The sequence below is a fragment of the Vanellus vanellus genome (assembly GCF_965231255.1).
Source record: "Vanellus vanellus genome assembly, chromosome: 8".
NCBI lineage: Eukaryota > Metazoa > Chordata > Aves > Charadriiformes > Charadriidae > Vanellus > Vanellus vanellus.
In genome coordinates this window covers 29,303,940-29,328,739 of record NC_138913.1, presented here as the reverse complement: position 1 = coordinate 29,328,739, position 24,800 = coordinate 29,303,940, and the positions used below count along the sequence as shown (strand labels likewise).

The window sequence follows — 24,800 nt, the reverse complement described above, 5'->3', positions numbered from 1 at the left end:
GATTAATCACCGAAGGCGACTCTGCCAATCAAGGAAAGATTTACAAGGCAGGCAGGAAGCTCTTGTTTTTACAGGAGTGCCTCAAACACACGCACACAGTAGGAAAAGCAAACATTCCAGGCATACCAAGGGATCCACGGGATAAAAATTCCCCAAACGGCGCAGATTAAGATACTCGGCGGCACATGGAAACACTAAAACCTGGACTCAAGGATTTAATTGTCTTATTTAGCAGAGAGCCCCAAGCTCTGCGTGCAACAACCTGAGCTGTATGGGAACAGCCACCCGGGGGGGGGGCAGGGAGGGGGTCAGCAGTGATGCCCTCTGTACAATAAAGGTCAGGGCTGGTCCCCACCCCTCTCCCAGCTCCATATGGCCGCCAGAACCTTCTGGCAGAGTTTAACACGAGTTTTCCTTTGGAAACGCTCCTTAGCAAGTCGGGCAGGGGTCACCCCGAATCAATGTTAACGCCTAACGCGAGCCCGTCGGAGCAGAGAGGACCACCGCTTCAGCTCCCACCGCTGAGTCCCCTGGCCTGAGAGCAGCGGTCATCGTGCTGGGTCGATACCAATTACCTCCCGTCCTACCCTAAAAACCCTCCGAAGCAAGTGGAAACATTCCCATCCTCTCTGGTCCCAAATGCCAACCCGGGCGATGCCCCCTCAACCGCTCGTTCCCACTGAAATACCCCTCGAGCATCATCATGGAGGAATGAGAAGAGAAACGGGCGACCTAGAGCAGGTCCGGTCCCACCGGTGGGTTCGGCTGCTTCTACAGAATAACCTGTCTCCTGGGCTGCTTGACCAGCTTGCTCCCTGGCGGCTCCTGACCATCGCTGTTTGATGAACAGCACCAATATTTTTCATTTATGGGTTCTTCAAGGGACCGTGAGAAAAGCAGGAGGGAAACAGCACTTTTGGTTTCTTTAAAAAAAAAAAAAAATTCAGTCCAAATGATGTGCTTCCCCTTTCTCTGGTGCTCTTTTGAACTTCCTTTATTCGATTTGAAACAATTTTTCAAGGGAGGTCACTCTCTGGCTGTGTTTCCCAGAACTTGCTCCTGTTTGTCAAGTTATCCAGGCAACGAATTCACCCTCGTGCCGTTAGTCCTGACTATGTGTTTTGGGATAATCTGGATTCTATGTCAGGCTTTGAATCTCTCTAGGTGGAGAAGAGGAAGAATCCCTGTAGGACAAGCTCAGAAATTTTGCAGTTGGAAACATCCTCCCCTCTGAAAGGATGGGTTGCCGCAGAAAGGCTCCTTTTTCAGCTTTCTGCAAACCACCCCGCACAAAGTGGAATTCAACTTCGCTTAGTTACACATGGCTTGTCCACTTCTGCTCCCAGTCCAGCTGCCGGTGGCTTGTCCCGGCAGAAAGCCCCGGCTCCCACTCCCAGACAGACGGTTTCTGGAAGAGCATTGGAGGCGACTGATAAGGAAATAAGTCATCTGCTGAAAGCGAGAGTTAAAGGGAAGCAAATGCTTGAGGATCACTGAATCACAGAATGGTTTCGGTTGGAAGGGACCTTGAAGACCATCGAGTCCCAAGCCCTGTTCCCTGGGCAGGGACACCTCCCACCAGCCCAGGTTGCTCCAAGCCCCGTCCAACCTGGCCTTGAACACCTCCAGGAATAGGGCAGCCACAGCTGCTCTGGGCAACCTGCGCCAGGGGCTCACCACCCGCACAGTCAAGAATTTCTTCCTCAGATCTCATCTCAGTCTCCTCTCTTTCAGTGTAAAACCGTTCTCCCTCATCCCATCGCTCCCTAAGAGCCCCTCCCCACCTTTTCTGGAGCCCCTTTAGGGACTGGAAGGGGCTCTAAGGTCTCCCCAGAGCCTTCTCTTCTCCAGGCTGAACACCCCCAACTCTCTCAGCCTGTCCTCCCAGCAGAGGGGCTCCAGCCCTCTGATCATCTCTGTGGCCTCCTCTGGCCCTGCTCTAACAGGTCCACGTCTGTTTTGTGCTGGGGGCCCCAGAGCTGGAGGCAGTAACCATCCTAGAATAAAATCCTCATTTACACACTCAACAAGTCACCTGCTGCGCACTAAGAAGATGCAGATTGCCTTGAGCGTTTATCCCAAGCTGCAGCCTGTGCTCAGGCGTGAGTGGGGCCACCTGCCCTAAAAGCCTGTCCCAGCTCCCCTCCTGCAGCCCCCGAGCTTCCACAGAGCTCCCTATGGCTGTGAGGATGCTTCACAGGATCCAGATGTGGGAGCACAACTCGAATTATTGAGACTTTGCATCTCAGTACATCGTATCATCACTCCAAGCCATTTCCTTGCGGTCCTCCCCTCTCTCCTGCCTCTGTGCATCACCAGCCAACACAGCAGAAGCTCAGGACATGGCTGGGACATGAATGCATCCTTCAGAAACTGCTTTTGTCCCAGAAAATAGGATTGGCTTTAATGTGTGGCGCTGCATCACATGCATCGGTGCCTGTGCCCTTCCAGTCAGCAGCCAAGTTTAACCCTGCGTCCATGCCAGCTTTCCCAGAAGCATCTTCCCAAAGCGGCCAAGGCTGTGCTGAGCGTGCGGTCCCTTGCCGGGAGCCTGCCAGCATCTTCTTCCCTTTCCGGGGCTTTTGCAAGTCCTCCGAGGTTTCTAGCTTGGCAATTCCTATTTGCAAAGTTCAGCATCTGCTTAAAAAAAAAAAAAAAAAAAAAAAGAAAAAAAAAGAAAAAAAAAGACCAGCTGGCTGTGTTTAGAAAGTTTAACGTGGCATCGCAGGGACATGAGTCATCATCGCCAGCGTTGTTTTCTGCGCCGCGGTATTTTTGTTTGCCCTCAACCACAGAAGGATGACACAACTCACCTCGCCGCATGACAGTGGCACCTGGCCCACTAGTCGCAGCCCCATTTTGTTAGGAAAAGGTAAAGTCACACCTAGGTAGCCGAGGAGAAGCCACCCCAAGGGAGAGCAACCACTGCACACACCATTCAGTGCCGTGCAGGGACCGGAGGGTCCATGAGTCTGGCGGCTGTTCATTAAATGCGATATAAAGTGGTGGATCCAGGAAGCAAGTGGTCAAGTATAATCTCTCGCTTGCACTGGAGGGGGGGGTCAGGGATAAAACCCTGGGAGCACCACAGTTGGGAGACCCAGTGTCAGGAGCACCGCTGCTGTCACCCGTGACAGTGCTGGGCAGGCTGGAGGCCTTGGCTAAACCCATTTCACGCCAAGGCTCTCCCAGATCCTGGTTTGCAGCCCTTTTCCAAACAGTTCAGAGCGGAGATGCCTCTGGGCTCTCCCAGAGACCTCCAGCACTGGGATGCCCACCCTGGGCATCACTGCTGCCCCCTCCCAGGGCCCTCTTCCTGGCTGGGAGCATGTGGGGTGGGAAGTGGGGGAATATTAGGGCAAGTGGGACTTCCCATCCTGACCTCAAAATGGGGTTGGGAGACCTGGCCGGGATGCTTTGGGTGCCCTCTGCTCTGCCCTCCCTTCCCATCCCTTGCCATGCTCTTCACTTCCCTCCGGCAATGGTAACCACCTGCCCTGAAGACACAGCAGGACGAGGTTGAGAAGGTCCTGCAGCCACCACACCACCAGCCGTGTTCAGAGTGGGCACTAGGGACGCTCTGCAATTTTACATCCGAGACGGAGTCTGCCTCCTGGAGTGGCTGTTTTAGGGTGGGAAGCGGGGACAAGCTGCGAGGTCCTCAAAGGGAAGTCACGTCTCCTCCCACACCGTGCTCTTAGGTGCCCCGTTCAGATGCACGTGAGGTCACCCAGCCCAGCACGCTGGAGACACAGGCGCTTGGGTGAAATACTCCCCACTGGCTACGACGCACCGTAAACACGGACATCTCTGCTGGACAGAGATGTGCTGAGATTTATTCATGTCCTGAGCAGGAAACTGAAAGGGATAATACACAGCAAAGCCGTGAACTTAACCTTCAGCTATGTAAATTACAGGGAAGGAAAAAACGCAACCGATGTGAACCAGTATTATAAATGCACCTTAACTACAGGCACCGCATTGTAATGCATAACCTCGCTCAACCAGGGCAGCGGGAAAACAGCGAGCAAGTTTCACCCTCAGAGCTATCCGGGGTGAAATATAAGCTATTTTTTTCCAACCATTTCTATTGCCACATGCGATGCCACTTGAGAGCCAGCGACTGTACGAAATGGGCTGATCGGCTAAACACACAGGAGTCATAAGGCAGCTATGTTGACAAATTGAATCATATTTAGTAGGATGATACCCAAAGCAAAGAATCATGAAGATTAGCCAGTGAAAGCATCAGCAAAGGCACGCTGCGGGGACTGGCGGTGCTGATTTGGGAGTGCTGAGCTCCAAACACGCAGGCCAAGCCCCCATCTGGAGGCAGTAAGTGAAAATGGGGACAGGACGGGACAGGATCACGGCCCCGGAGCTAACCTGGCCCCTCGCCACGTTACAGCAGGGGTGTGGGGAACAGCAAAATGTCTTTTTGGCAAACAGCTCTTTGGTATAGCGCTGTGCCACCTGGACATTATCCTGAAAACGTGCAAAATAAAGATATTTAAATGACAGACGAAGTATATTACGCTGTATATACACAAAATTAGGCGTATACCTAAAATTATTGACCATTCCTCCAGCCCCAAAGTTAATTATTCAGTGGAATTACTTTGTTCTCCCCCTAATTTGAAAGACACTGCTTTGGCATCCAGGTACATGAGCTACAATGCTTTCACACTGAAGCTGCTCTAAAGGTAGAGACTTTGGGTAACTCACAATTAATGAGCCTGGATTCTGTAATTATCCGCATTCACTATCAGATTGGGGATGGGACACAAGTAATCCATGTGTATGTAAATGGCTGGTAACAGGATTCTGGGTTTACATGCACCAAACGTCATAATTTTGAGTCATTACACATCAATGTACTGAGGGAGAAGCTCAAAGGCATAGTAAAGGATGAAGTCATGAAGTTAACCATCAGCTGCATAAATTACAGGGACTGAGAAATGTAACCCGTGTAAAACTGCACTGTAAAGACACCCCAGGAGTTACGACATACATTCTCTCACATATCTAGCTGTTGCTATATTTGCCCTTAGAAAAAAAATGTAAAGTTTTGCAGTATTTGCGAGAAAGAAAAAAAAAAAAAAAAAAAAAAAAAGGCATTTCATGTGAGGCACAACAAGCCCCAACTCCAAGAAGAAAGACTCTCAGTCTGGTGGCATTAATTTAATGAAACGTTAAATTCTTTATGTATTTGGTTATTGATGCTTTAGAGATCGCAACAGTCTTCATACCAAACACCATGTTAAAATGAATCACACTGTGTAACTCCACATTAACTGTCCTCACGTGCCCAGGACAAAACCTTCCGGCTGCACAGGATGTCGGATGGGCACCACAGTTGCACTGACCCTGTTGTCACCGTCACGAACTTATGAAGCACAAGCAAAGCCATTCACACAGGTGTTTTAAATTATTTTAACAATATTAATATTATAGTTCTGGTGAGGATGAGGAAGCGGTGTTATCAGGAGGCACAGAGGAGCTTGTTTAAAACAGCAAACACAATTCCTGAGAAGATTTCTCATATTTTTTCTGAACCCTAAGATTTCTGCGGTGGGTTATACCATGGGGTGAAGGAAACCACAGCTGGGGGGGATGTGCCTGCCAGAGGAATCCTGCAGCCCCAGAGCTTGGTCCACACCTGTGCTCAGGGTGGGGGTCCCAGGGCAGGAAAGAAGCCTCAGCATTACCCTGTGGCACAGGGCAAGCTGTATGAGTCTCGTGTGTGCCACGTCTGCCTTGTGGGCAGGGAAGACCCCCTCCCCCAAAAGGCCATCCTTCCTCCTTACTTAGTTGGTAGGATATTGTCTGGTAGGTTCAGCGCTCTGCCTTTCTCTCCGCCGTGGACAGAAACAGCAGGAGCATTGCTGATGAGTCTTGGCTTTGCAGAGCTAAACTGAGAAAACCCACGCATCTTTCCTTACCCAGGAATTCAAACAAGCGTCTTGCGCCCCCTCGAGCTCTCGGCCGCAGGATTCAGCTAAAACACGCGGGATGGGGAGAGGAGAGAGATGGAGAAGGCGACTGAAGCAGCATCTGCAAGCCGCAGGCCCAAGGCAGCCCTCTGCTGGGCTGCTTCCACCGCCCACCCTGCCTGCAGCCCTGCTGCATCGCGCTTCTGCATCCAGGGCTCAGGCATCTTCCTTGGACAAAGCCCTGAAGCATAAGCAGAGCAGTAATTAAGTTCCTAAAGTAATGAAGAAGGTCTTTTTAATTAAACCAGGCACCACCATCACACTTAAGACTCCCTGCAGGCGTGAAAAGCTAGCAGAACCTCCTAGGACAAGGGCTGCCCCCAAAGGAGCCATTCCAGCCCTGAGAACTTTCATCTGCCCCATTTGCTCCTCTTACACTTTAAAAACCGTGTGGAAAAGCCTCTCCAGGACGGGGCTGCAGTAACACCCGCACATTTCCACCCCACAGGAAACAGCTCGTTAACGAGGGGCGAGGACCGCATTTCAAAGCCCCCTTAGGAGCAAGGGCAGGGCGAGACATTGCCCCAAGAGCCAGCATGCTCGCCGGCCCCCGCAGCAGCGGCTCGAGCGGGGCTGCCTGCGGCCGGCGGTCGGGCGCCGCTCCGTCACAGCCGCTCACCATGGTGGAACGCCGAACGCAGTCCGCGTCCTTCCAGTCGCACCGCAGCCATGGCGCAGCCGGGTGCAGCGAGCGCAGCTCCCCGCCAGAGGGGCGCAAAGCGCCGTGCGAGCGCGCAGGAAAGGGCTCGGTAAGCCCGGGATTGGCATTCCCTCACCCACCGAGGGCAGAGGAGGCAGGAGGGGGCGCGCGAGAGCCCGCGCCGCCGGCCGCTGTCGCTCGCCTCAGGCCTGCGGGACGCCGAAAGGCTTCTCCGCTCTCCGAGGGGCCCCTCCGCTCTCTGGGAGGCTTCTGGGGGGCCCCTCCGCCTCTGGAGGGCTTCTGGGGGGCCCCTCCGGCCTCCGTGGGGGCCTCTCCCCGAAGGCCTCTTCCCCTCCTCCGGGCACTCCCCGGCCTCCCGGCGCCCAGCTGCCAGCCGGGGCCCGGCTCGGGGCTTCCGGAGAAGGGCAAGCGCCTCCCCCAGACAGAGCAGGGCGGGGCGGGACGGCGCCGGCCCGGCCCCACCGCAGGGCAGGGCAGAAGCGGGCCGGGCGGCCGCTAACGGCTCCCTCAGGCAGAGCACAGACCACGACGCGCCTGCGCGCGCGCGCACCCTCCGCCTCCCCTCCAGCTCGTAGGGGCGGGGACCCGGCGGCGGCGGCAGCCAATGGGGAGGCGGCGCTGGGTGCGCGGGCCGGGCGCACTTCCGCCGCGGGCCGGCCGGGGCCTATGTACCAATGGCTGCTGGGGGCCCTCGGCGCTCTCCTCGCCGCCGCTCGCCGCCCTGCGCCGCCCCCCGCCCCGCCGCCACGCAAGAGGCCGCTCCCCAGGTCAGCGAGCCGCCTCAGGGCCGCCCTAGGGCATCGCCCCGGCGCCCACTCCCCCGGCGCCCTCTCCCCCACCCCACCCCCCGCCTGGGGCCTGCCGGGACCCCCGGGGCCTCCTTGGCGGGAGCCCGCCCGGCGCCTCGGCCGGGAGCGGCGTTAGTCGTTCTGTGGGCTCGGGTGCAGGGTAGGGTCTTGCTCTGGGGTTCCCCTGGTTCTGGCTGCCCTCCCCTGGGCTGGGCTCGGCCCCTCTGCCCGCCCAGAGCTCCCCCTCCGGGGCGGTCGGGCTCGTCGTGGGCCCCCGGCAGCTCTGTGCCACCCCCCGCCCTCTCCCAGCCCGGCATCCCCGTCCTTCCGGCCCTGTGTGGTGGCTGTGGCTCATGCTGCTCTCGGCTCGCCCCGTGCCCACATTCAGAGTTGTTCCCCTGTGATGCTGAGATGACTGTGGCTTCCACATGTTTCCCCCAAATCCGTGGGCAAAGCCACCCCCTCCTTCGCTTTCCATCTTGAAAAGGAAAAAAAAAACAAGGGGTGGAGACTTGGAGTGTTGAAGGAACAAGGAATAGTGTATATATACATAGAGGGATGTATTGGATGGAGTAAAGTCCTGGCATGGGGATGTGGCATGTATGTGGAGAGGAAGAAAGGGGGCTGCCTTCCCAGGCGTTAACCATTGCTGGTGCCCCACAGCTCCCAGTGACAGATAGCTAAGCCATCTACATGCCTGTCGCTTCTGTTTGTCTGAAGAGAGGGGGATGTATGGATTACATGCCATGTTTTGGGGAGTGTAGCTGGTCCCTCTGGGAGAGTTGGTCCATCTGGGAGAAAGACCCTCCAGGAGGCTCTGCTGAGTGTCTGGTGTTCCACAGTTAATGGGAAAAGTGAACGTCTCCTGGAAAGAGCCACTTGTTGCACAAGTCGTTCACAGCTGCTGTGCAGAGCACAATCCCAAAGTGAAGAATGTGCCTTTGTAGACGGTGCAGGCTGTCGTGTCATGGCCTGACCAGGAGACCCACTTTTGCTAAGAGATCACTGGGCATGACAGTCCAGAGGCAATGATATCAGCAGGGTTTGGGGGCATAACAGTTTAAAAGAAATTATTTTGTGTAAGAAAGAACAAAGAATTCTTCAAAGAATCCTTGCTGTCTGTCATGACATTTGGGGGGGCAAATAGAGGAAAAAAACCACCTAGGACCAACCTTTGTGCTCCATTCCCAAAGGAAAATTTTTTACTAGATTTTATCATTGTTATCAACTGATACAATACTTGGACTTATGCTTAGTAAGAAAGGGTGCAGCAAAGAATTATTTCAAGAACTAGTTCACGAGCACTGGTTTAGCAGTAAGTGATTTAACTGGGTGCATGCATGAGTTGCTTTCCCACCTTTTATTTCCCGTCCGCCTTAGACTTTTCTTTGAAATGCAGTGTAGTGATTTACGAAATTAACTTAAGTTTTTGGCAATAGGAACAAAGGAAAAATGTTGGGAAGCATTAACTGAATGAGCCAAAGAGGCCTAATGTGCTGCAGCGGGATCATTAGCTCTCTGCGAGCGGTCGTTGGCTGGGAGAGGTTGGGGGGTGTTGAGGAGGGCTGCAGTTAGGTGTATGTGCCTGAGATGATCCCAGGGGCGCTTGGAGGGGGAGACCTTTGGGATAGGAAAAGTAACTTGGGAAGTTTGGGCCCTGTGAAGGGAAGTCAGCCTGCTGGGAGCTTCCCTAGGGTTGCAAAACACTGTTGTGTGTGTTCTTTCCTCAGCGTTTGGATACCTGTGGACAATGGTGACAAGACTCCACCGAAAAAGCAAAAATCAGGTATCGCACATTACACAAGTACTGAATATGCCCGATTTTTCTGAGGTTTCGTGTCCCTTGGAAAAGTCTGGCTTTTGTGCTCTGGCACTGTTCCTGAAACTGTGGCTTTTCAAGCTGTTCTTTCCTTGTGGCTCTCTATGCCTATAGCCAATGGCTTGAGGGTGTACGGTAGGGCTTAGCCCTATAGATGACGGACGTTCTCTGCGGTGACTGTGGCAGGGCCCAATACTTTTACTGCCAGCAGGAGATAGCCCAGGTCTCTGGTGCTGAGCCCGCGCCTGTCAGCAGAAAGAGTATCTTAAATCCAAGCTGTGTGCTCCCTCCTGTCTGTATTCGCAATGTACCTCTGTTGGTTTTCTATCATATTCTTATACGGCCTGTCTTTGTTTTTTAGATTCCATCTCTGAGCAGAAAGAGAAAGTTGAAGTTTCTGCAGTGCTGCAGTTGCCGACCAAGGCAACCAAACGCCCGGCGGCTTCCGTCAGCGAAGATGCTGCCGGCACAGAGTCTGCGGAAGAGGTTAGCGAGGGCTTTGAAATGTTAGGGTCTGTGCAAGGTGCGAGAGCAAGCGGCTCTCCCTACTGCATCTTGAGGTGGAGCCTGCTCTGAGCCTGTACAGCAGTAGGTGGTTCTTTTGCATTTCTAGCAGGCAGCTCTAATGTGGGCTGGGTTTGCCTTACTCAAGCCTGCGTCCTCTGCTCCGGCACTGGCAGCTGCGGGAGGAGCAAACTGTTTGTTGTCTTCCAGATACTTGAGAATGGTTCAAGTTTATAGTTTTAGTGTGTTTGTAAACTGTTATTCTCTTTCTCAAGCTTGTGGTTAAGGAATCAAAATACACTACCTGACAAGAAAAACTGCATACTTCCTCTGGATAAACCACTTTCTGCTCATTATCCACCAGTCCAGGAGAGCGTTCCTGTAGGACTTTGGCTCTGTAAAAATGAGCCACCGACTGCTTGACTGCCTAGTTTGGTTCAAAGGTGTAGTGCTGTTTTTCTTATTGCCCCATGGGATTAGAGGGCTAAGAGACTGTCGGGCTCTAGTTCTTCGTTCCTGAGAGAGTCGTTAACTCCTATTTGTACAAAATATATTTCTCAAGGGCTGAACTATCACCCTTTGGAATGTTTAGGAGCTGACTGAGTGATAACTCAGTGACAAGCCTGTATTCTTTTAATTGCTGCACGTATGAGAGCCTGTATTCAAAACTTAAAGCGTACCTGTCAAAGGTCCTGCCAAGATTTGTCACCTTCTGCAATCTGAACCAGCAAGTCATGGTCCCCAAGTCATAGTAGAGCTCACTAAGCCTCAGGAAGTGTGTTTGCTTGGATTCACATTCAGTTTACACTCACGTTGGTGCTTTTTTTTTGTTTTCTTTTAAGCCTGGGTCCACTTCTTTTGAGCCTTCAACTAAAAGACCACGATTTTCATCACTCGATGTAGCCGTGCTGCAAATTGGTAAGGCTGACATCAAGTTATACGACTTGTTTCATTTTCACCCTACCTTGTGTACCGTCCAAGTCTACCCCTAGGGTTCTGTAGGGATTATGGCAGGCACGGGACGAGGCAGCATCTGGGAATACTTGAGCGTGACCTCTGTTTCTTACCCGCATCCTTGCATTGCTTCTGGAGTGGAGCCGGGCGTCGATCTGGTCGTCTCGGTACCAGAGCTGCCTTGGATGCAGTCCTTCCGTTCTGATAGGTCCACTGTTAGCTTGCCAGAAGCAAATTGTTTTCAATGCTCCTTTTAGGTAGTAGATCCTGAGGAGCCTTTTGTATTTCAGGTTTCGGCTGGCAATACCTTGTGCGCGCAACTTGCTGCAGTTGCCGGTGTGAAAACCTGAAAATGTCCTAAAGTGACATAACACAAATCATATGATGATGTGAGAGAGAAAATGACAATTTATCTTTGGTGAAGCTCGTTACTGTAAACTCATAAACCTCTTCAGTTTCCTTTTATACTTACCGATGCCTTACGCTCTTCTCTCGTAGGTCAAATGCCGTGTGGAACCCATACTTACTTGACTAAGGAAACACTATCCCTTCCTCACAAGACAATTCCCCATCTGAGGTAAAAATCCTTCCGTTTTCTTTGACTTCTTCCCCGAAAGGTTTACTGCCTATGGTAAGGGAGGTGTCCAGCTGCTTCCTTACCCAACCAATTTTAAACTTTTTCTTTAAATCCAGCTACTTAATTGACACAGGAGATTAGCTAGAGATTAAAGGTCTGCGGTAAGAGGAAGCGTTGAACTTGAGAGGAGGCTGAGGACACAATCAACAGCGTATCTTCAAGGCAGTTGTTGTGATTTTCACTTTTACTTCTCTCTACTTCCCCATTAACCAGTTGAAGACAGCAGGTCTTCATCTGAAAGTCATAAACATCTCGTGTCTGTCTCCATCGTCATTGGTGTATGTGCTTGACAAAGTAGTTGGTGGTGGAGGCGCTTATTTGAATGTTCTCTTCATACCATTTATTTTGCTGTTGATGTTTTCAGCACAAGCCGGAACGGCAAACAGAGCATCAAAGCTGCTCCAGACAGCTTCTTACCACTGAGGCCACCCATTAAGGAGCGTCCTGCACCAGAATCCACTACTTCAGAAGTCAGCAGAATGGGGAGGCTTTTCTGTACTGCTGAAGAGGTACGCTGCATGAGAAGAATGTCTTTTGAAATGAAACAACTGAGCAGTTATCACAAAACTGTATGTAAAATGCTAAAGTGGCAATTTGTAACAGCACAGTGGGTATAGTTAAAGAAGTTGAAGGGATGATTCTGGAAAATCAGCATATAGCATTTTATTTGCCTTTACGTGCATCAAGTCTTGGAAGAGGGCAGTGGTTTCTTGGCCAAAGACTGAATTTTAAACCGTTTTCATGGAAATGGTGTACTGGGGGAGGACCCTTCAGCCAGTTTCAGTGGGAAGTGGAGCTGTACTGCTTTGTCACTAAGTATGTATTTGTTGCAGAGTTTGTTTCACTATTTCATCCTTAAGGTAGCTCAACTGTGTTCTTTATGTAGCAACTTTGAAAGGATATTGTAGGCGAAAAAACACTCAGTTGCTGATAATCCTTCCTTGCAGGACTATCTGAGAGGTCTTTCCCTGTCCTTTCACTGCCAATATCTGAAGCAACTGTTGGAAAATAAAAATACACTAGCTACATCTAGATAAACCTGGCTTACGTGGGAGAACTTAGACCAAAGGACTGGAGAAGCAGGCCATGGCAAGCTGTGGAGCGGGATTAAGATACCCTGGGGACTCATAGCACCCAGTCATTGTGCATATTGACAGGAATGCATATTAGCCTGAATTATTATGCAAGAGGTGCAGATCACAGGTGAAAAGAAGAGGCCCCGTTTGAGGAAACAGTTGTAGAACGAATTTTGAAGTTTATGGTGGGACACAAGCTGCTAGAGCAGGGCTAACACAAAGTGGAGGTGTGGGAATTCCTGCTAAAGTGAACTGAAATAACGTGCCAGTGTTTTGGGTACAGCCTGTGCAGTCCAAGCTATATCCACATTACAAACATTTGCTTCATATGCAGTGGTTCTAATCTGTTTGGTTTTTTCCCCTCCATTCTGCTAGGATGTTCAGCGAGGAGAAAAGGTGAAATACAAGCAGCTCTTAGAACTCGTAAAGGAAAAATATCCCAGAAGCCGTCCTAACCCACAGCCGACAAGCTTACGCAAGTAATTATGGAAAAAATAACCATTATCTTTTCTGTGGTAACTTTGTAGCTGTTGTACATGGAAGTGGAGGGGGATTGATCTTTCCTACTCTCAGGGTTCTGGACAGTGTCACAGGGCAGGTGTTGGAGCAAACTAATTTTTAAAAGACCGACAGCCCCCTTGAGCTCCCTGCAGTGAAGCCTGGATATTCTCTGAATGTATATTCTAAAGGTGAAGATTCCTTTGCTGGTATGGATGTGTTTCTCTTTCTGACACTCCTTTCTTGTCTCTGTGTTAAGGAAGGTAGTATCTAGTTGCAGTGCTGGCAGTGTAATTTCTAGTATAAAAATCCACACACTGGTTATTCTGTTTTATCCTGTTCTATCTGAGAATGTAAAAACAGGGAATAGCAGAATTTTCTCTGTTCCTTTCCACCTCCCCTAGTCCTTCTTGCACAAACTATAGGGAGTTTTCTCTTTACAGTACACTAAGTTGGCAAAATCCCACTCGTATGTAGAATTCCAGTTCACAAAGCAACTTGCAAAGGGGAACTTGTGTATAATTCTGATTCATATATTACCAGTGATGAGTATATTTGATATTTTATAACTGTCTCAAGAGATTGAAAAAAGTTAATGACGCCAGTAAAAAATACAAAAAGAATAGATGCCATTATCTTACTGCAATAATTACACTTCAAAGCTGTGCAGAAGGGACCTAATTCTTGGAAAATAGTGACACCAAGATGGTGCTGAAGTTACAGCATGCCTTTCCACACAGTAGGATGGTAGAAAATGCCATGAATTTTTGCAGTTCCCTTTAAACGCTGTGAAATGTGGGTTGTTATCAAGGCTTAGAAAAATCCCAGTCTCCGCTCGGTCGTTCAAAGCTAGAACACACATGAACACGCAACTTCAGAGCAGCGTATCATGTTTAAACATTTTGCAATCCATATCATGAAAATCCATATCACTAAAATGATACAGAAAACAGTATCTCATGTAATCTTAAGTGCAACGGCAATAGCATTTGAGAGCGGGTCAAGACTCTGCTGTCGGCGTCTCATCTGCCAGTTGTTGCTTATTGTGGTTTGGCTCATATTTTGGAGCAGATCTGGAGCATGAGAAAGAGATTCCTTTCAGAGGAAGCTAAACCAGAGAAGTTCCTGGGGAAGGTGTCTAATGCACTCCAACCGCTACTGAGCATATAGTCCCTGAGGTCAGAGCAGGGCAGGTCTGAAGTAAAATGTCCCAGCAGTATGGATGTTGTGGACATTGCCACTCTCAGCGTCAGCATAATCTTTAACAAATAGATTGAGCAGAATTGGTCAGGGCTGGTTGAAATGAACGCTGTCTTGTCCCACAGAGTAAAGTGGCCTCCTCAGGTTAATGCAGATACTTGTCGGATGTGCAAAGAATAATTTGTTCTTCTTAAAGAAAAACCCCAAAAGCCACCGTGAATTGGTACGCACTGATAACAAATGCCCCCCGTATAAAAATTGTGATTCTCCTCTGTTGTTTGTTTCCTGCCCCAAAGTGTTCAAGCCTCCTCCAAGGATCCAGTGGCGACTGTGAGTCACCGGGAAGAACCAAAATACAGAGGAGATGTCTATCCACGTGCAACACTAAGGACCGGTGAGTATCCCCATGATTCCAATCCGTTCCACTTTGTAGGTAGACGTCAAATCCGAATAGGGCATTTCTTACACACTCACAGATGATGTTCCGAGTTCAAAGTGCTTGCCAGAATTCAAACTTCCTGACCATACCGTCATCCTTCAAAGTTTTTCCTTTTTTTTTATTTATCACTCAGAAATGGAGAGCTGTGTACATCTGATGGTGATTGAAAGTCGACTTCTTGTTTTCTTACTACTGCTTTTCTGTGCAGGTGTCGAATGTATAGATGTTTGCTGCCCGCAGCGGTCGCAGAGAGGTGATACGATCAGGTAGAGTCTCTTCTAATGATGCTTCTTGTTCCTTTTGGCTCTGCGCGTGTATCTCTTTCAGCCTCTGGTAGAGTCTCGAAGATGACCAACGGTCTTTGATCGTCTCAGTGCTGTGAAAGAGAAGTAGCTAGCTTGCGGCTCCGGAATTGCTTGCAAGCCAGTTGCATCTCCAACACAAGCGAGAGCCGTGCTGCGTGACAAAGAGGGTTGTGCTGGTGTGGTGTTTGCTGTGGGAAGAAAGCCAGTAAGGGTGCGAGTGGTGGCCGTCCCAAGTTGCCCTTGGATGTGCAGAATCCGTTTTTGTTTGTGAGTCGTTCTGCCGAGCCATCAATGAGCTGACATTTCACTTCTTTCACTTGGAAACCCGCATCCTAAGCAGAAGGATTAGAGAGCTTGTAAAGCCTGGTGGGACTTGAGGCAGTTTTTGGGACTTTGTAAGTCCCAAAGGATGCCTGGGGTTTGCCTAGGAGGGGGAAAAAGGCAGCGTGCAGTTGGGTTTGAGAGGCCAGCGGCCTCATTGGTATTGGCTGTCTGAGCTGGCAGGACTGTGAGTTGCGACGGCTTTGCGGTCTTTATGGAAACAGGTTTTTGGGGGCAGTAGGTGCAGCTACAGGGAGAGATTTTGTACGGCGGTAAGATGCACGCATCTTTCTGCAGTGACCTGCCCTTACATGAGAGAGGAGAAAGCGTAGATGGGAGCAGAGGGAGGTTCAGTTGCGGCAGTCCTGTTTTGTAGCTAATTCTGTCCCTATTCTTCTCCCCGCTTTAAACACTAGCTCTATGTTTAGCTGTGCGGCACTGTTCCGTGCTTAAATTGTCAGTGGTTCCCCTAAGCTGGAAGGGAGAGAAGGAGAGAAAATAACCGATAGAGTATGATGCCTTCAAGTAAAAGGAACATTTTCTTGTCTTTTTATGCAGATTTAGCTACTAATTGAATTGATTTGACAAAGCTTGTGATATCTCCTCTTACCATACTGGACTGAAAGCCGTTAAAGCACAATGAGCGTAGAATACCATGAGAGTCTGGTGTTGGTCTCCCTCCTGAAAAAAGGGGGTCTTTGGGTGACAATGCGAATTCTTGTTTTTGAAGCAGGGACATATATCTGGACAACTTTAATGTCTGTTTATTTGTTTGCTCTTCAGAGTCTGCGTGGTTTTAATGAAAATGCTCTCCCAATGGGGATAGTCACTCTCTTGACTAGCCTATAGAAGGCAAGTAAACATACTGCCGCTGTCCCATTTGGAATTCAATGTGCTGGTCTTGGTTTCCCAAAGCTCACTCTGTTTGGGTGCAAGTCTAGTTGCAGATGTTCCTGTTACACCTCGCAGTAGAACACCCAGCGTGCAGCAGATGACAAAGCACTCGACAGAGGAAGTGCTGGTTGCTTCCCTGTTTTCCAAATAATGCAACTGATAAAGAGAAGGAAAAGGAGTCTTGTACAAGTAGATGGGAAAAAAAAACAAACTTCCAAAGCTCCCAGCTCTTCATTCTATCCCAGACTTGCTGCTAAGAAAGACCGGTGCTGGAAGTTGAGGCGATATTGTCACATGTTGATGTGTGCAACCGGGGCTAGTCAGAATAGGCCTTGCAAAAGCCTTTCTTGTCCAGAGGGTGAATTCTTGAGAATTCCATGGGACAGGACGGATATAGAGCTCGCTTCTCTCTCTCCCTCTCCTGGCAGGTACTGCACACCAGAAGAAAACTCTGCGGAAGAGGAAGGAGCAGTGAAAGAAACCATCGCAGGGGTAAGCTTGTGTTATTCCCAAGGAAAATAGAGCTCTTTGTGATGAGAAACTTCAGCACTCTTCACATGACTTCCTCAACAATATCTGTGTTTGCCCAGGTTGTTTTTCCCCGGGAAAGCGGGAGCGTTATTTGATGAGTAGCGCTATCGCCAAGTGTTTTCCGCTGCCGTTAATTTTGTTTCTGGACTATTAGGAGCACACTACACTATACGGTTTTGATTCTTCCCCTTTCACGTGTTGGGTATAGCCTCAAAATCTTTAGCGCACAGACTTGGTTGACCTGCAAAGCTGGACTGGGGTGTCTTTAGTCTTATCTTGTTTGCTGGGATAGGAAGTACGTCTCTTTGACTTTCACCTCTGGTCAGGGTTGAGGTCAAAAATAAAATTTTAGTCATGGTAATCAGAAATAGTAGTCTCAATCTCAACTTGATACCTACACGTGGAGGCTTTGCTGGGGTTCTTAACGCTAGCCCAAGGCAAAGGAGCTTTCTGCCTCTCTTGCCTCCGAGTGCAGCACTCCATGGGTGCACAGTTGGAATGCAGTCGTCAAGAAGAAGTAACTTTGGAGTTTGCTGGTTGCATGGGTGTACAAAAACCCTTCCAGTTTTCTATATAAGCAAGATTTTCTGTCCTGTCCCCAAGGAAACAAATCTGTGCTTGATTGCTAGCTTAACGTCCATTTGTCTAACAGAGGCAGCGTGGCACAGAAATCTTAGAAGATGCCTTATTCCGAGGACACCCTACACCTGTTCCATCCAAAAAGTCAGCCAGCCTCGATGTGGAGGAAAAGAAAGTGCCAAGATTGGGAAAAACAGCGGAACGCTTTCCTCCGCTCACAGAGGTACCGTAGGCGACAGTCTGTGAGACAAAAGAGAAGGTTGTGGCAGAGCTGCATGGAAGTCCTCTTCTTCTCGGTGGTTCTTAAGGCTCTTTGAAATCTGAAGAACTTGCATTGAACCTGTTAGCGAGTGGCTGTGGTTGTGGCTTCACAGTGCGAGGGTCAGCACTAAAGCTGCTTTGAAGGATTTTGTGTGCTCCCCGCGCTCCTTCAGTTGTGCTGCCCTAAGGGTTTGTGGGCCTTCTGTTAGCGGGACGGCTGCCTCAGTTTCCCCCTTTGCCGTTCCCTTTGAAGTCCCCCACCTTCACGTTCTTTCAGGCTCCTGACTTAGCTGCCTCGGTACGGAGGATGCCCGCTGGGGTTGGCTTAAACCTGGGTATTGCGAGGGCCGCAGCAGCACCTGGGAAAGGGGGTTGCCAGAGTTGTGTTCCATTTTCAGCTGCTTGAGCGTGTTTGCTAAGTTGACGGGTTTTATCCCCACGTCCTTGGTGAAAAGAAACGGCAGCAAGCCTGGGCTGTGAAGTTCAAAGTTAGGATGCTGAAACCAACCAAGCAAGGCAAAAGCGCTATCGCTCACTGAGGCAGGAAACCGTCGAAGGCAGTTGCTCTGTCACCTGAGCTGAATTTACAGGCCGTGTTTCAGTGGAAAGCTGCCCCCAGGTCAGCGTGCTCCATGCTCTGTTTCACAAGTCCTTCCCCATTTAATTGTTCCTTTCAGGCCATGGAGAGAGAGGTCAGTGCCGCATTTGGCAAAGGTGAGCCAGATGAGATCATGAGCAGTGCCTTCAAACTAAAGGTCACTCGCGAAGACATCCACACGCTCAGGAACCTTTGCTGGCTAAACGATGAGGTAAAACCAGCTGCAGCACAGGGCTAGTCTCACTCAGCCTTTATTGAAAAATACCCCTCCGCCCTGTACAGAAGTCGCGTCAACGTTCTTTGACGACCTCCGCTGCAGAGCCTAGAAATCTCTGTACACTTCTTATTTGAGGTGTTGAAGGGTCGAGCGTTTCGGGAAGTTCCGTTACTTCTTGTGTGACGCAGCTTCCAGGAGTTCGTCCGGGTTATTGGCGTGGGTGGCAGGTGTTTTGATCAAACTGCCGATGTAGCCCCGTGTGAAATCCTGGGAACAAAAGCCTCCAGCTGAGGCTGGAGTTCTCTGCGCTGCGTGCTTAAGGGTGGCCAGAGAAGCGGTGGTGCTGTATTTTTCGTTGGGGAAGGCAGCGTCTTATTTTGACACCTCACGTTTCCTCTTTATGGTGCAGGTCGTTAATTTCTACATGAGTCTGGTGATGGAAAGAGGGAAGAAGGAAGGCTATCCAGCAGTCCACGCGTTTAGTACTTTCTTTTATCCGAAACTAACATCTGGGGGCTACGAGTCGGTCAGAAGGTGGACCAAGAGTGTCGATGTCTTTAAGCAGGACATCCTCTTCGTGCCTGTGAACTCGCGAGCACACTGGACACTAGCCGTGAGTCCCACGGGCTTTTTCTTTAGAATTGGACGGGGAGCAAAAACTGGCCAGAGAAGTCATGTAGGTGTTGGGGGGTGTGCGGCACAAGGTTGTGCTTTGCCTAACGGTCACCTTTTAATAACAGGTCATAGATCTGAGGAAGAACACGATCACGTACTTGGACTCGCTTGGGCAGAAAGGGGACAAGATTTGTCAGACTTTGCTGTAAGTAACCGCTCCGTCACTGCTTTTCTGGTGTGAATGAGGAGAGGGGTTTTAGATTTAGTCCCTGTAAGGCGACTGCCAGTTTTCACGTGGCTTGTAGATAACCAAGCAGGAATCTTGGAGTTGCTTGCTGCGACTTGTCTGGCATCGACTGCTTATCTGCTGTCACAGCGTCCCCTGCACCCAGGGTCTGGGGTGCCTGGATTCTGCCACCTTCCCGTGAGAGGCACAGCCAAATACGCCATAGCCCCGTGGCACACGTGTGCCGACTTTGTTAGTTCTTGACCATTAGCTCACAGCCTCTCCCCGTGTTTGTAAGTTTCAGATTGGGATTTTTCCTCAAAATCAGCCTTAAATCAGCTGCGGTGAGGATCCTCTGACATTTTACTGTCCTGCCGTCCGTCTTCCTGTGATCCTTCAGCCGCTTTATTTTGTTGTTGGCCTAAATTACAGAGATGAAAAGGGATTTTTTTTTTTCCTTTTGTTTTAACCAGCCAATACCTGCAAAAAGAAAGCTGGGAAAAAAGACAGCTGGAGCTGGATGTTTCAGAGTGGACTCTTCACAGCATGGAGCCACGTGTACGTGAGCACCCCTTGGGTTTGAAATGGGAACTGTAAGTGCTTCTTTGGGGCCCAGATCCTGGCCCGTGGCAAAGAAAGGGTTGAGCTGATGTTTCTCGAGGAGTTGATAGTAAAAAGCAGTCCCTAAAGACCGGATTTAAGAAAGGTCACTTAAGAAAGAGGCGGTGCGAACCTCGAGACACCTCGCAGGGGGGAGGGCTGCTGCGCCTTCTGGGCCTGCCAAAAATTTGGATCGTAGTGTCCGAGTCCGGGAGGCAGAGGGGAGGGATGGTGAGCAGTGAACTGGGTCTGTTCCTCGTGGGCGGGAGTGGGTATCGGGGATTAGGCAAGTAGGGTCAGGAGTGTGCGGTGAGCGCAGTGTCGGTGTGGGTAATGTGCGCTGCTTCCAAGTGGCTTTTCTTTTGAGACAGAGGGAAATCCTCCATCTTCTTTGCGTTCCTTAGGAGATCCCTCAGCAGCTGAATGGAAGCGACTGCGGCGTCTTTATGTGTAAATACGCAGATTACATCGCCAGAGAGAAACCATTCAACTTTAGCCAGGTGAGTGAAGGTCATAAACCCCTCCAAGCCCCTCTCGCCCAGGGACAGGAGCCAGGGAGGTTAGGCAGCAGCTCTTCATTGTGTCCGGGGCAGGGGCTGAGGTTTCGTACCCCGTTTCGGTGCGTAGTTGCTGGGATCAGAACTTCCAAGTGGCCTGGGCAGGGCAGAGCTGTGGTTCTCCATCCCCGCCTTTGGGAGCTGCTGCCGGTGAGATTCCTCTTGGGCAAGATACTGCCGCCAGCGGGTTTGGCATATCTGGGCTCGGTATCTGGGCGTTTATGCGTGTTTGCCGCCTCTTTCTACCGTGACGTCATTATTTAATGGATTTCTCTTCTCTTTTCAGACTCACATGCCATACTTCCGGAAGAAGATGGTGTGGGAGATAATCCACCAACAGCTGCTGTGAGATGTGCACTATTAGAACGCTGTGATCACCTCCGGGTGACTAGTTCTTATTGTACTTAGATTTCCTAGACCTTATTTGAAACAGCAGCAGGCACACAAGTTTTCCTCTTTAGGTTATGAAGTAGTGGTTAAGACAGTTGCCCCGCCCCGCCCCCCCCTCCCCACCCCCCTTATTTTGGAGACAGTAACTCTCTTTGAAATTAGCTAACGCACCTTAAGCAAGAGCCAGAAAGATGGGTGTGACCTCGTTAAGGGCAGAGTGAAGAAGGAACATCGTCAACTTCCATGGCTGAGCCGCACGCTCGCGCCTCGCAGCGCACGCGACCACATTACAGACAAATGGGAAACATCCGTGGTGGTGGTTACAGTCGTGTTTGCCCAACTTACCTTCCCAAGGACAACGTGCTGAAGTACCGTCTCCTCAAAGAGAGTTTTCCTCTGTTTCTGGAATATCTACCATCTACTTGATTCCTAAAACTGGATTTGTCACGACCACGGAAAGAAAGCGTTTACCATCTCTTGATTTCTCACCAAAGCCCCTGTCCTTTGGGCTGGTTTGGGGTTGGCTATTTTTGCTGCCTCCAGGGAGTGATCTAATGTGAAAAGAGAAGTATTTATTTCTTTATATAATTTAAATATTTATTTTAATAAAAAGAGCCTTAATGGAAGGAAACTCTACCTGTGTCCTGGTTTGAGGTAAAAGAGAACCAATTTTGTTCAGTAACTCGGCTTCTTAGCGGGGCCTCTTCTACCAACTGAAATTAACTGCCTATTGTGCCGTCAGCGTTCACTCTCTCAGAGCGATAAGAGCAATGGTTACAGCTGATGCCCAGGCATGGGATGCAGAGAGGCTCTGCTTATACTCATTGCTATAACCCCCACGGCCAACCAGCTTTGTTATTTGCCCCGTTGGAGGGTCGGAAGCGGAAAAGCATAGTGGGGTCCCACCTGCGGGGAGGAGCGACAGGACAGGTGACCCAAAACTGACCAACAGGGTATTCCATCCCATCTGCCTCATGCTCAGTAGAAAAGGGACCACAGGGATCAAAGGGTTCTTCTACCTGGGGAATGTTTACTTCGCCCTTTGATAATTATGCTGATGTGACCCCATCAGAGCTGGGGCATGGCAACCTTCTGGGCTCGGAGGATAAGGACTGGTACCTCGTTAAGATCGTGATTTTGTTGTTGATGCTCCTGAATGTGGTGCAGGGGTGGTTTCTTGTGAAACATCTGTGCAGGGGGAGCTGGAGGGGACCGTGCGCTGCCGCCACTCAGACCCGCGCAGCCGCTCGGCGATCTGCAGCGGCGCGAACCGCGGCCCCGCCCGGCCCGGCCGCAGCTGTCCCCCCCGGAGCAACGGCACCACCGGCAGCCGCCTCCCCCACGGCACCGGCGCCACCGGCAGCTGCCCCCCCCGGAGCAACGGCACCACCGGCAGCCGCCTCCCCCACGGCACCGGGGCCACCGGCAGCTGCCCCCCCCGGAGCAACGGCACCACCGGCAGCCGCCTCCCCCACGGCACCGGCGCCACCGGCAGCTGTCCCCCCCGGAGCAACGGCACCACCGGCAGCCGCCTCCCCCACGGCACCGGCGCCACCGGCAGCCGCCCCCCCCACCGCAACAACACCGGCCCCTCCGCCGCCCGTCCCGGCACAAGCCGCGCCCCCCCCTGCAGCGGCACAAGCCACGCCGCCGCCTCTCCCGGCACAACCTACTGCAGCCACTACAACCAGTACCAAAACTACTCCAACTCCATCAAAATCGGTACAAGCCGCCCCGGGAACCAGGAGCAGGAAGAGGAGGTCAACTCCTTCCCCTGCCCCTTACCACAAAGACCACCTCAAGTCACATAGCTTGGGGGAGAGTTCTGAACAAGATCCAGGGGAGGGTCCTTCAAGACCACAGAAGGGAAAGAGACCTTTGAAAACAGACAAAGGCCAGAGTCCTTCTAGAGCAGATGCTGGAGAGGCCCCTTCTGGGGCAGCCTCACCACAGGAGGACTCAGATGCAGAGGGAGTTGTTCAATCCTTCTCCGTGAAAGATCGGAGAAGTATCAGGAAGGACTTTAGTCGTCATGAAGGCGAAACACTTGTCTCCTGGTTGCTCCGATGCTGGGATAGCGGGGCAGATACCCTAGACTGAGATGGCAGAGAAGCTAGGCAATTGGGAAACCTGGCCAAGGATGGAGGGATTGATAAAGAAATTGGGAGAAAGACAAGCACTCTCAGTCTCTGGAGGCGACTGGTGTCAGCCATAAAGCGCAGGTATCCCTTCAAGGACGATATCGAATGCCGTCCAAGTAAATGGAGCAACATGGGAAAAGGTATGAAGTACCTGAGAGAACTGCCTGTGCGAGAGGTGATTTATAGTGATGGGCAAGCGACAGTAGACCCTGATGAAATGCCATGCAAACGATCTCTGCTCAAAAAGTTTGTACAAAGTGCACCATCAACATATTCCCACACATTGTCAACAATGGTCTGGGGAGGATCCGATACTGACACACCAACTGTAAATGAAGGGGTTAAGAAGGTACGACAGTATGAAGACAGTCTCTCTGGTCCCTTCTCTGTGGCAGCCATAGAAAAGCTGACTGTGACCACCGAGAAAATGACTGAGAAACTGACTGAGAAAATAGAGCAAATGACCCAGAGATTAGTTGAGCAAACCGATAAACTCTTTGATAAACTAACCAAGGTGGAGGAAAAACTCCATGCTTTCCCTGTACAGACTCATGTTGCAGCTGCTAAGAGGAAACGCCCTCCTACTCAAGAGAAAAACCACCCTCCGACTCAAGACAAATCAAAGCTGATGCGAGATATCCTGTGGGTTTGCCTCTGTGAATATGCAGAAGACATGAAGAAGTGGGATGGAGAACCTACCTCAGCCCTACAGGCACAGGTGCTTGACTTGCAAAATGAAGCCGACAGAAAAAAGGATTCTTACAGGAAGAAGGTTGCTCCGACCTACGGTAGGCGATCCTACGGACCAGGTAGGAACCAATCTGATAATCGTAGGTACTACGGTCAACAGTAGAGGTGCCCTGCCTCCAGCCAGGAGGAGGAGAGGGACAACCGACTTTATTGGACTGTGTGGATTCGATGGCCTGGCACATGAGAGCCACAAAAGTATAAAGCCCTGGTGGACACTGGTGCACTGGTGCACAGTTGGGTTGTTTTTTGCTGTCTCCAGGGAGTTATCTAATGTGAAAAGAGAAGTATTTATTTCTTTATAGAATTTAAATATTTATTTTCATAAAAAGAGCCTTAATGGAACGAACCTCTACCTGGTAATGAGAGAGGGTGATTTATTCTTTTTTTTTTATTTAACTGAAAATAAGTTGGATGTAGCGATGTGGATTTTCGCTCCCTCACAATCCCCCAGGAAGAGGATTGGAGCCAGGAGGAGCATCGGAGCACAGAAGCCGCGAAGCGATGGTCACACAGTGCTGCAGGGGCAATCGGGGTGTCGTTCAGTGGTGAGATGAGCAAGCAGCATCCCGAAAATCCGCCCCTGGAGAGGGGTCAGTGGTGTACGGACGCTCTCTGTGTTCTGTAAACCCCCTGTGGGGAGCCCCTGCTGCCCCCTTGGCAGCGCCCGGGTGGCTGTGACTGCTGAAAGCTGGTTTGGTGCGTTGAGGTGTTAGGTGGGGTGGCAGCAGCCCCTGCCCGCCCCGGGAGGGGGGACACCACCTCTCCGGTGGCACTGGATGGGTGGGAGGGAGGGAGGGAGCACAGCTCTCGGAGCCATGGAGAAAGGCGTTGGGGTGTCCCTCATCGTGGCAGCCCCCAGCAGCCCTACCCCGCCACCCGGCCACCCCAAGGACACCCAAGCCCCATCTTGGTCCTCTCCCTCTTGGGTGATGCCCTTCCACCCACCCTGGAGGTGCGCTCCTCTCCTGCAGGGGGGGACGCCCAGCACTCGCCTGGCTAGAGAAGCACCGGGGGGGTGCTTAGGGGGCATCTGAGCTTCCCAGTTACACGGGCATAATTAGGGCACCCTTAAGAACCATTAATAACCACTTTGGCTCTGCTAACCAACTGCGGCGAGGCCCCCACCCCGCTTTAGCGCAGGCTTTGTGATGCCAACACCTCCCTGAGCCACTGGGTAAAGCGACGCCTGGCAAAAAAACACCATCACCCAAAGAAAACCCCACACCACATCCCCCACTCCCTGCCC

The 24,800-nt window shown here is 50.9% G+C and overlaps 1 protein-coding gene across 1 annotated transcript; it reads left to right on the top strand.

The window, feature by feature from the left end:
* Nucleotides 1-7,320: 7,320 nt before the first annotated feature.
* On the top strand, nt 7,321-20,968 carry LOC309674746 (sentrin-specific protease 2-like; the record flags this gene model as incomplete). Its single annotated transcript, XM_082486868.1, has 15 exons — nt 7,321-7,421; nt 9,173-9,228; nt 9,623-9,630; nt 11,229-11,296; nt 11,721-11,865; nt 12,808-12,911; nt 14,427-14,524; nt 14,778-14,835; nt 16,518-16,581; nt 17,273-17,422; nt 18,138-18,269; nt 18,685-18,819; nt 19,624-19,674; nt 20,121-20,216; nt 20,560-20,968. 15 exons carry the CDS (start codon nt 7,321-7,323, stop codon nt 20,620-20,622), a joined length of 1,329 nt encoding a protein of 442 aa, XP_082342994.1. The 3' UTR covers nt 20,623-20,968.
* Nucleotides 20,969-24,800: the final 3,832 nt, after the last annotated feature.